This window comes from Thunnus maccoyii, chromosome 6, assembly GCF_910596095.1.
Source record: "Thunnus maccoyii chromosome 6, fThuMac1.1, whole genome shotgun sequence".
In the NCBI taxonomy this organism is placed as follows: domain Eukaryota; kingdom Metazoa; phylum Chordata; class Actinopteri; order Scombriformes; family Scombridae; genus Thunnus; species Thunnus maccoyii.
Window position 1 is genome coordinate 27,524,180 of NC_056538.1, and position 12,550 is coordinate 27,536,729.

The 12,550-nt window shown below is 40.0% G+C and overlaps 1 protein-coding gene across 2 annotated transcripts in view; it reads right to left on the reverse strand.

The window, feature by feature from the left end:
* cntn5 (contactin 5) overlaps positions 1–12,550 on the reverse strand; it is a 108,880-nt gene that overhangs the window by 4,484 nt on the left and 91,846 nt on the right. For both annotated transcript variants that reach the window (XM_042413889.1, XM_042413888.1), the window contains exons 16-21: positions 11,700–11,858; positions 8,632–8,781; positions 7,624–7,694; positions 525–759; positions 324–433; positions 14–200 (exon numbers count right to left, since the gene is read on the reverse strand). In XM_042413889.1, the coding sequence (XP_042269823.1) occupies positions 14–200; positions 324–433; positions 525–759; positions 7,624–7,694; positions 8,632–8,781; positions 11,700–11,858 (912 nt within the window). The remainder of the gene's footprint in view (positions 1–13; positions 201–323; positions 434–524; positions 760–7,623; positions 7,695–8,631; positions 8,782–11,699; positions 11,859–12,550) is intronic.

Below are 12,550 nucleotides of genomic sequence, written 5' to 3' on the forward strand. Positions count from 1 at the left end.
GTGCTGTACTCACGGGCTTTTCTGGTCTTGGCTGTGACAGCAGCACTGGCAGGACCCTGGCCAATGCTGTTGAATCCTTTTACTGTGATGAGATACAGACTGTTGCCCTCTAGTCCTGTCAAGACCATTGAAGTTTCGTTTCTTACAGTTCTTTGTTTTTGCCCGGACTCTTCCTGCTCTGCATCCTTCCAGTAGCTGACCTGTTAACACAGAAGAATGTCTTGGTACGCTATGCATGCTTGTGCAAAACGTCATATACAGCATGTATAAGTGCAAGCGTGCAGGGAAACGCACACATGCACACACAAAGATTGTACAAAAACCTCATATGCTCTTGGTCTTCCAGGGCCAGGATTGGGCTGTTTCCAAGTGACCCTTATTTCTGATGAAGAAATGCTGTAAGCTTTCACATCAGATGGTGCCTCCCTCGGCTCTGTGAACACACAACATAGTGACCATTTTGAAATGCAGGAAGCTATTCCTTGTGTATTTTTAAATCCATCCAACCACAGATATGAACTCACCGCCCTCAGCAGAATGGATGATGACAACCTTGCTGAAAGGCCCATCTCCCTTATTGTTATACACTCCAACCTTCACTTCAAATGGGGTAAGAGGAGGGAAGGTCTCGTCTCTGTACTTGTATGTCGTAGAGTCAGCTGAAGTAACCATCTTCTCCTTCCAGCCTCTGGTTCCGTTGGCACGAAATGCAACGATATACCCAAAGCCCTCACCATTTTGGAACTCCTCAGACACAGGCTGAAAATATCGAAAAGAAAGAAACCATCATCCAAAAGTGTCTTTCACTGAGTTTAAACACTAATCTGTTTTACCAGCACTTACGCTCTGTAACTGAAGGGGTATTATTTGCACATTCTCTTATTTAAACAGCTTCTTTGGTGCAAGCAAGCTTTCCAATTTAAAAAAAAAAGACTCCTACCTCTATGGTAGTCCCGTATAACCAGTTTTCAATTTCCTACCCATTTACTGTAACTGTCTGCCAGTGTTAATAAAGATGCAGTCAATCTTGAGTAATGGAAACAAATCATATCTGGCTCAGTTGTGCCCATTATGTAGCTATTTATCTTTTCATGTCTGACAGGAGGATTTTTGGGAGGCAGGTTTTGTGAGCTGACTTCCATGCTTATCTATGGTTTTCCTGAAGCTGTGAAACTGGGAGCTGTCTTCCACAGCTGCTCTACACTTAATCAAATCAAATGCCAATTTATTAAGTGAGCTAAAATTTAATTAAAATGTGAGCTGCAGGGATTAAATCTTTGCCTAAATTTAATAAATGACAAACACCTGTACACCTGTTTTTGGCAACAAGTCCGTCGCTCCTGCTGTAATGTGGTGATTTGCATAGGCTTCAAAGTAATATTGTCCCCTGAAGGCATCACCCAAATTAGCCATCTAGTCTACAGAGGGAATACTGGTGGATGGAGATGTAGCTCACATTTCATTAAACAACGACCAATCACCATGACTGCCTAATTACAGGGATGGTCAGTGAAAATGAATTAGCTTTCATCAAAGTTATTATCAGAGCTGGAAATGCTTTTAAAGCGATGCCAAGGAATATAGGCCTTTAAAAAACAGCATGAACAAATTAGATAGTTAAAGGACCAGTGTGTATGATTTAGTGGCATCTAGTGGTGAGGTTGCAGATTGCAACCAACTAACCCTTTCCTCTCCGCCTCCCCTTCCAAGCATGTAGGAGAACATATGGTGGCCATGAAACTCACGAAAAACTCAAAAAAACGTGAAAGGTGAGAGCCAGTGTTTGGTTTGTCTGTTCTGGGCTACTGTAGAAACATGGTGCTGCAAGATGGTGAGCTCTTCAGAAGAGGACCCGCTCCCTATGTAAATATAAAGAGCTAATTCTCAGGTAACAAAAACAGTGATTCTAATTTTCAGGTGATTATACACTGATTGAAACATACTTGAATATTATACTCCATTTCTGCCATGTCCGTTCCACTACATACCATTAAATTCTACACACTGCATCTTTAAGTCTAGAAACACTTGCAAGTTTGGGAATTGAGATAGTCACAGATAAGTGTGGACACAGTGTAAGAGGTCTGATATAACTGAGATAAGTCTTGTGGATGAAATTGTGGGGCGTGCTGTGCTCAGTGATGGTGACTGTGGGGGCATCACTAATGGTCCTCCCAATGGCTGCCACAGAAAAAGCAGTCTCTCACCGTCGACTCTAATGAGAAGCCTGAATGAAGCTGCAGAGACTGTTTAGTCATTCATCCTGCTTAATAACCCTGCCCACCATGACCGTCCAGGCTCTGACAACTCTCCACAGATGATTGGAGAGGCAGAACTGCTATGCGCTCACATGCCTCGACTGCCAAAAAGGGCTAACATTCTTGCTCCGTCTCCTTTAATATCCATCTCCATTGATCACTGACGGAGTCCTGATTTATTTCCAAAAGCATTTAGCAGAAACGAGAAGAAAGGGGGCAGAGCCAAAACGACTTAAAAGTACCAAAAGGAGAACACTGAATCTAAGTGGAGCGTCTCAGCATTGTCCTGTGATACTCTTGAAAACTGACAGATGCATTGATGAGTGACCAATTCTTGTACCCCACAGTGGGCAGAGAAGAGACATAATTTTCTAAGATGGACTTTAATTTTTCACTATTGTACACTCACTCACTTCAGCATGGAACTGAATTGATTGAAAAATGGCTGAATTAAAACAAATGAGCAGACTAAATAATGGTCACATACAGTTTTATGCTGAGTTGAAGTAACAAATTGTTCTGTTCACTGGGGTTTGTAACTGAAAGCTGCATGGGTCTCATCAAGATAATTTTAATAATAAGAAATTTGGGTGAGAAATTGTTTAGCTACAAAGCACTTTAAAGAAAAAAAAATGCTCAAATTAATGCACGGCTTGAAAGGACTCTTTATAAGGGTTTTACGTCTAACCGAGCACCAATCATGGTTTTCTGTAATTTTAAGTATCCCTTGATTGTTCTTCCAACTTGGGGTCATTTATTTATTTATAAGGAGGTCGTCATTATGTTATACTAGCCAAGCTAATGACACTCTTGAGTTATAAATAGAAAATGGTTTACCACCAAACACCATCCCATCTGGAACGGACATTATCCCCCATAATGTGCCACTGAGGTGCACTTCTCCTCTTGTGAAGGTTATCTTCCCAGTGGCAGTTGGGCTTCCATACTTAATAACTACAAGAATAACTGTCAGTTGATTCCACATCTGTTCACTGTTCCCCTGTTAATATATCCTTCAACTGATCTCAATTGCAAATTCTCAGCTTCGCTCATAGTAATTCTGTACATGCTGTGCCCTGAACCTGGCTGAGAGCCAAGCTGTCCACTTGGTAACAGTTCATACATGGGTTGGTGTGAGATTTATTACATTTTTTATAACGATTGTCAAGATTGAGATTACAAACAGATATTCATAAACATCACAGGATTTATTGGGAACGACTCTGAGATTCAAGGTTAATCATCATTGTGCCTCTCTGGTGGGACCGAATTTAAAATTCACTACATCTTAATCACTTGCCCGGCGGACGTAGCTCTGTGTAATACAGGCCCCAGCTGGCCCTCTTTGAGCTTTGTCAGCAAATTTTGCAATAGTGACCAAAATGTGCCCTCGAACTCCAAGACACTGAATGGTTAAACAAATTTCTAAAAGAATAAAGTGGAAACCTCTTTAAAATGAAGTGAGCTGTGATCTTGAGGTTGTGCTGTTGCTAATGATAAAGCTGGAGTTAATCCCTGCTGTTAATGACAGCATGAACAAAAAACAACACTTACAAACATGCTCTATAAATCTGACAATGAGAGAAGCCTGTGATAGACACTTAAACACTGTGTGTGCGTGTGCTGGAAATATCAGTCTGTAAATGGCATTCCCAATCTATATTTCAGTCAATAGTTATTGTTTCAACTAAATTAAAGGTTTGCCTTGATAAAGTGATGTTATTAAAACATATTTTTGTTACATTCATTCCAATAGGCTCTATGTCTTATAGTAATGCTTAATATTATATTGTATTCTTTGCTGCTGCCATGACCCCATTTCCCCTGGGACCAATAATGTTTAATCTTTCTTATCTCATATAGGTGCGTCTTATTACAATAACCACTTCAACCTCTAGTCTTGTGGAAAACAATATTTCCCCAGTAGGCTTAAGCACTTATCCCTTTGGTTTACTTTTTCGTTGGAACAGTTGAAGCCTCTCTTCCAGGCTCAACCTGCTCCAAACCTGCAGTATGGAGTTCAAATTTGGTGAAAGCAATTAAGGGGAAATCATGTAGAGTACTGCAGGGGATGGGTCTTCCATGTCTCCCCTTTCAAATTGAAAAAAGATCACTATGCCCTCACCTGAGACCCCTTACAGCTTACAGAACACTGTCTCCTACGGTACAGATAGCTGTGAAGACTGTATCCTCCACCTCTTTGCTATCCCACTGGATATAATGTGAATCTCTTTCCTCTTTGTCTATCAGACAGGTCATGGCTTCCTGGAGTTCAGTGCATCCACACCTGGGTTGTTTAATCTTTTTCTCTACAGCTATGGTTCTGACCAGTTTATCTGCTGAAAAGGACTGGTACACTATAGGTGTAATACTATTTAACTACTGAGTATGTGCTCCCTTTTTTAACTTGCTGTAGAAGCTGAGAGTTGGATTGCTTAGACTTTGAACAATCACTCAACAACACATTAGAACTTGCAAGGGAATGCTTACTGAAGCCAACTTCAATCACATTATACTGTGCATACTTAAAGAAGACTGAAGCATGTACCTCAAACTCAAAGCTGTGCTAAAGACAACCATTTAAAAGTTGCAAAAAGGTTGAAGGTTATTGGTTATTTGGGTTGTTTGGTGTTGATGAGATGCTGATGAGAAGAAACATCGTTGTGATAATTAGATACAACAGCAAAGATATAAATGTGAAAACAGTGAAAAACAGTTGGAAATTTGATGCAAATAATTTGTCAGCCAAAAGGTACAATTACTTTTTAATCAGTTTTTCATTAAAATAAAAAATAAGCTACTTATTACAATCAATACATCAACAACTGTTTGAACAGATTTTCCCATCCACTGTAAGTAACTACCTGTACACCAGAGTATGTTCCCTTGGGTGGGAAGACCAAAACATCACTGAGTGTTTAGAACAGAAAATGTGAGCTTTCCTCGAAAGGGTAGAAGTTGTCTGAGCTCCGGTGTTGATGACCTCCTGTCCTCAACTCTGTTCTCTACATACTCCGGCAAATCCCTTGATACGTCTGTCTTCTTACATTTTAAGTACATCTCTAGACTCTTGTCATCATTTTCTAACTTGAGCTGCTGAAACTTTTCCTTTATGTTTTAATTAGATCCCACTTTGATGGTTCTGGGAATAAGATGGCAAGCAAACGCAGCTCCCCAGCCCATACTGAACAAAACTGCAGCTACTCATCATATCTCACCTGAAGTGAATGCAACTGACTGTAAACTAATGCGATCATCTGTATATCTTAAAATCATTAGACCATTTCTTTCAAGCTTAGGAACCACAAGGACTAGCGTCGTCCATCAACCATGCTTTATCCTCCTTAATAATGTCTGACAAGTATTCCCAGGCAACAAAAAGTGAAAGTTTTTAATGAATGGCACGTGCAGTACCAACCTCAACATGATTATTAACTCACATTCACATGCAGGATTTATTACTTGGTGACAGTGAAATACCTAAGGGAACAATGGCGAAGCAGTAGTTTCAGTATGGCAGTTTCACATGAACCCTGTTTCAGTGGGCTTGTTTCATTCGGATTAAAACAGTGAACCTGCGGGTTTAGAAATGTTCTAAGCAGCGGGTGGGTGCTGATAAATGAAATCTGTTTTTTTTCCCCCCCTTAACATAAGGATTTATCATCACATTTTTTATCTTTGTGAGTTAATACTTTCCCAAGTTAAATGATGAATATTTACACCCTATAGGTTTCTTTCCATATTTAATCATGCAAAATATCCTAAAAATAATCATCATTCTGTGCTTTTATGCCTGGGGTTTGCAGAACTGCAGGCGCTGCTTTGTTTCAGAGGGTCACGAGCAGAAAAGGCCGGGAAACACCGGCTTATAAGATAAAGATGTTCATTTAAAAGAAATAAACTCCTAAATCACATGGTGAGAAATGATCAAAAATGTTTAGTATGTTGGTTGGGGTTATATTTATTATCATGCTAATATAACATGCACTTGCATTGGTGTTTACAATTATTGTCTTGACTAGTTCTTTCTTCAATTTGGCCTGCAGGATTTATGCTTATTTTAAAAACTGTGTGACTACAGATTACTGTAAACCTGCTTTAAGGATGGGTGATTTTGTTGAGTCAAAGCTTTAAAGTATACTATGCAGGATTTGTCGGTTCGTGTTTGTGAACACATAGCATTCAAAGTTGGCCCTCCCTCCCCGGTTCAACGAGCGAGCAAGCGAGAGAGAGAGAGAGCAGCAGTGGGCGAGCGAGCTAGACAGTGAATGAAGAGAGCGAGCAGTGCTGGTGAGAACAAAGCTGTGAATCAGATGAATAAAACGTTATTTTCTGATTGTTTCACAGTGGTTACGTTCTAAAGCACAAATAAATACGCCCCCACACCTCCGCAAAACCCTGCAGGAAGGTACCGCATTGCCGGATTTTGTGTGAATGCAGAGCTTCATCCTGTCCGTTGTGGCCTCTCTGCTCTGCGTGTGTGTAGCTCAGCCCCGCCCTCGGTCAAGCAGACACACAGACCTGCAGCTCTTTATACAACCGTGACACAGAGACAGAGAGCAGAGCGGAGCAGAGGAGAGAGATGGAGACAGCGACTACACTACGAGTCTCAACCTCACACCCTGAACGCTGTTATTGGCTGGGGGCTACACACCCACTACCCAAAGGTTGATGCCCACAAGCGTCCTGAACACAGCAAAATAATAAGAAAATAAGAAAATACAGGCAGAGGGCAGGGTCTCTGCAAATAAATACACTGCCACACACTCATAGTGGGTCATAAGTGATGATTGAGAGGGATTACGTTTGTATGAGTCCCCTGCATCGCATACCTTTAAAGCACTGAGGTCACACACACACACACATATATATAAATGTATACAGTATATAAGCACAGCCAAATGTTGAGCTAATCTATTGACTGCAATCACGTTCAAAATCTTCAAATTATACTGAAAACGTTAGTGAACTAATTATAATTGGAATTTGAATTCCAGTATAATTACTGCATGACCTGTGGCAGTTCCTGCCTCACTTTCTTAAGAAAGCAAAAGAATGTTCTATAAAGTAATCATCTTGAATTTCAACAATCTTAAAGGCCTCTCTCATACAGTATGTAGATATAAAACATTATTATATTCTTGCTGAGGAGTATTGTTGTTGAAATTCTGAGATACAATAGGAAACTGCAAAGATTGTTTTTGAGCCAGAGTAGACTAAATAAAAGCTTCCATTAACTCCTGTGTTTATTCAACCAAAATCTGAGTTTGCTAAACTGAAACACCAGACCCACTGTGACATTTTTGTGTTTTTGCACATGTGTTATCACGCTTGTGCTACAAAGAGAGGTTGTCAGAGGACTTACCTCCCAAGAGATGACCAGTTCGTGCCTGCGGCCATTCCCTCCACTAACGTTCGCTGGTGCAACTGATGGGACTGTGTGAAACAGAGAGGTTACCACTGCATCGCAGACCGCACAACACAAACTGATTTCAACATGTTTTTGAAAACTGTGGAAAAGATTAAAATATTAAAAAAAGAATACTGTTCAGATAGTAGTCCATGTTCTTTAAGGCCAAATCCTCCATTTTTATGTGAAGGATTTTAATTTAGATAGATAAATGAAAAGTTTGTCAGGATTAAAATGGGTTTTTTGTATCAACTATTTATAATTGAAAATAAAACACTGTTTTAATGGTGTGTTAACTCAACATTATAGATGTTAACAAACCTTTAACAGCCTCATAAAACAAAACAAGCAAAAAAAAAAACCCATTTCGGTTACTGTTTAGTCTTTGTGCCTTCATTAAAATACCTGTCCATCAATTTGGATTTTGAACCCTTTTTGTTGACATTTGGTTCTCGGATTGTACCTTTAATGCATTACCATAACTGTGTGTAGATACAGTAATTAGTCTGTTAATCATGCTGAAGAAATAAGAAAATTAAATAAGCCACTTCCGAATGACCGTTGACCTTTGTAATTACAACATTTTATAGATGAGAAGCGAGCGGTTAGTGAAGCGGCACACACTTGATACAGACTGTCTCAGTGAATTTTTTTCTCACCACAAACAGTGTATTCTGCTGTGTCTTCGCCTCGGGGCATTACAGGACTGGCTGCTTTAGCTGAAACACTAAACTTGTTAAAATTCATGTAAGCAGCTTATTTTCAACTTCTTGCCCAATTAAAACTGAGTATATTAACAATTGGAATATAACATAGTCATGAAGTGGCATGCGGGGCTTCAGCTAAGCTCTCTAGCCACAATAAATCATCAGCTGGAATTTGCACTCAGTATCTTGTATATGTTCTTCAGCCTCTGTCTATCACAATATGACTTAAATGTTGTGCATGGTGGTGAGGATTTACCTGCTTCTTTAGTTCTAACTCCTCTTGAAGGTGCACTTGGATCTCCGGTCCCGATGGCATTGCTTGCCACCACTCTGAACTCATATTCCACCCAGGGATTGAGCTCCACAGCCATGGCTGACTCCATGTCCCCTGTGACTGGTTCTGGGTCTGCATACAAGAGTGTTGCGTTGTGTATTTATTTATTCAGGACAAGTGCCTCATAACAGCTACAGTAATTTTGTTCAATACAGGTATATAGATCGACATATGTTGCATTCCCTGAGTATAGAAGAGTGGCACATTTGTTTTGTTAGTTACCATAATTAGTTTTGTTTATTAGCCTTTCAGAAATCCCCTTTTTTTGTTGTTTCGGCTCTATTTGTCTGCCCATTCAAACACAAATGAAACAATGAGGTTAAAGAGACTTTAGTGTTTTTGAAGGTTGTCACATCAGTATTCGGTAAACACTGCAGAAATCACAGAACTTTAAATACAAACTCCCCCAAATTTGAGGGCAATGCAGCGGGACAATGATTTTAAACATAGTGACAAGACAACCAATGCATTTTTTTGTTGATGTCCAAACAGTTGAATCTTGTTGATTGGCTAAGTCTGTCACTTGACCTTAATCAACCAACTGATCATGTGTTTCACTGCTGAAGACCAGACTGAAAGCAAAAAGCTCTTGAAACATAGAAGAAGTTGAAGATGGCTGCAGTGCAGGCAGAGAAGAGCATCACCAGGGAAGATACCGAGTGTCTGCTGATGTCTGTAGGTTGTAGCCTGTCGTTAACAGCGATGACTTGTGTTAACTTGTCAAATTACTTTCTGTTCCCTGAAATGGGGGATAATGTAAAAGTTGTTATAATTCCCACACTATTTATACTCATGTGTAAAAGCTGAGAGTTGATACCTCATAGCCATTGTTTCACATCTAATCCAGCGTTCTGGTGTACGGAGCCAAAAAAAATATACCATTGTTTTAGTTCTAATGGACTGCGCAGTATTACACATTCCCCCCGGATTCACTGTGCCTTGGCACATTTTTACACCAGGTGGTGACGACACAGAATTTAGTTGAGATCTGATATATTATGTTGTTTTGATGTCTGCCCAACAGCTTTTCTAGCAGCTTTAGAGTATAACTCATTACACAGAGGGAAGTTGATTTCAATCAATTTTCACAGTTTCTACAGAAGACTTATAGAGCTAAATCACATCCTGAAACTGAAAAAAAAAAAAAAAAAGATCTGGTTTTATGAATGTACCAGAATTACAAGCAGGTAACACAACTAATCTAGTTTCTTCAGGGTTGCCGTAATCAAGCTTCGTCAATATTGATCCTGCAACAACAAACAAACATTGACTGAAAGCATATCCGTGTCACAAATGAAGCAGAGGTCTCTCTATGCTAACTAAGGCACAGACGTTCAGTGAAGCAGTGGAGCTTGCATTCTTATCATCCAGAGCAGTGCACAATGAGACCACTCTGGTGAGCACGCTACTCTTCAAACATGAGCTGATAAATCTGTTTGCGAGGGGAGGGAGCCAATCCCCTTTATTCTAATCTTAACAAGCTCAACACTGACAATACATCACAGAGTCCTAATTGTGCTTTATCGAATTAAATGTAGTCGAACAGATGTGATGTGAGAGGAATGTATACAAAGTATGATTTATATATCTGTGGGGATGAATCATTATCACACCTTAAACTCTGCTGTTATTATCACACGGCATATTAAGACAGATTACACACAATGCTTAGCATGCCTTCATCCTTTAATGCTAAATGATAGTAATTGATGGTTTTTCTGTCAGGGCACAGAAGAAAAGTGGCTAATTCATTTTTGACAGTGAAAGTGCATTTACACTAAATGAGCATTGATAAGTCTTATAACTCAAGCCCAAAAGGTTAATTTCCCACTAACCGCTGATATGACACTGAATAAAATTCATACCAGTGACATTTGATATAGGCTCAAATTACTTTTTGCTAAGCTCTTCTGAACAACAGCCAAGTTCAAAACTAAAACGACAGCTGAAAAGAGAACTTCGTTTCAACTTCTTTAAACAGGCAAATCAGAAGAAAGTGTCGGTCAGAGTTTGGTCTAGAGCGAGAGGGTAAAATGCTTGATCCGTTCATTTCTGGATGAGATTTTAAAGTCAATTCACACTTCGTCAGCCCTTATTCCAGTCAAAAATCATGTCAATGTGTTTTTCAAATGTATTGTTAATAGTTTTTAATATCAAAAGGAAGAAAAAAAAAGGTCTTACAAGTCATGGGCAGACAGTAGTGATACTGAAGAGCAAGTAATACCACACCAGCCTCTTAACAGACTGTTATACATTTGCAGGTACGACAGCTAATTAGCTATCTAGCCTGCAAGCTGATGTTAGCTGGTGTTACTTTTTTTTTTTCTGGGGGATGTTTGTTTAGTCGCTCGTTCAAAAAGTTGAGATGCAGGAGAAGACGTGTGTTCATGTTTTTTATTTATTTATTTGGATCCCCATTAGCCGCTACTAAGGTAGCAACTACTCTTCCTGGGGTGTTTTGTAAATTAGATAAGAAGGAGACATAAGCAGGAAAGCTAATGTGGGTTGGTGTTCAGAGTCTGTGGCTCTTGTGTTGTTGTGTAGCAAGCTGCTGTCTGGCTCAGTGGGACCGCCTGCTATGCCCATGATAGAAAGCTGATACTACTGCTTTTTGCGAAGATTTGGCTGTATAGACGGAGAACTAACATTATTCCATTGGATTAATGCAAAGATAGGGAGAGTCATCACAGAACCAAAAAAAAAAAAAGCATTTCCCCTTTTTTGGTTTCAGATTTTTTCCTCAAAGGAGAACGCAGGCATGTCATTTACAGAGCAGATATGCGTGCTGTAGCAGATCAGAACTTCTCTGATTCTGTTATATATGAGAGTACCATCACAAGAATTTTGTGTCTCTTGAAAACAGTAACCTTGCTCTAGTAGGGCTAATTTACCGTCTCTGGACATGACTTTGGCCAGGATTAAGGCCTTTGTATATGGCCCCACATTAACCTCCTAGATCTAGAGGCTGCAATTTTCTCCTTATTGATTACCTGTTTTGACAGTTTGCCAGCCTAATGAAAATGGGCTGCGGGCCTGTAAATTATAGGTGCTGATAGGACTGTGGTTGTCCAGGCCACGAGTCCAGGACAGGGTGGCTGTGGTATCTGTGATCTCCTCCACTATCACCACTCCGGGGGGTCCGGGCGGACCTAGTGGAAAAACGGTTAAGAGACAGTGGATAAATTACATGTTTGAACAGCTGAACCGCCAATGCTTCAGTAATGTCAAGATGGAAAGGAAGAGCAAAAACAAACTCCTCTCTTGTTTGAATCAATTCTGAGCCGCCCCATACTGTGACGTCTTCATCATGCATTGTTGCTATTAGATACACTAATAGATGCAGCCATGCAAGCATTAAGAAGGATGTGCAGCTGTGTACATATGGTGACAAAATCAATTCCCTGTTGTAATCTTTGCTCAAACAAACAACAGACAAGAACACGACATTTTAAACTGAACCAGGATTCAGGCTGACACAGATCTGCTGCCAAGGATTTCATGCTGATTAAGGGATACCGAAGCTTTCTTTTTATTTGGGGAGGGGGGGTTCAGAGGCAGTTTGCCAGTTCTGCTGAGAATGACTGGTAGACCTTCCTGTGTTTTAGTACAGCTGAACATATGTTTACCTCAGTCTTCAGAAGTAAATGTAATCTGCAAGTGCAGCAAACGTCTAAGGACTCTAGGGGGAACAGCTGTAAATGAAAAGCTGGCAGCTGGTATTCTCAATGAAAACCAATGTACTGTGTCCCCAGAAAGTGCCCATTAGAAGGTTGCACTGAGAGGTACATTTGCATTTCAGGACATTGATATGCATTTTGTGTCACTACAGGAAAATTGCCCT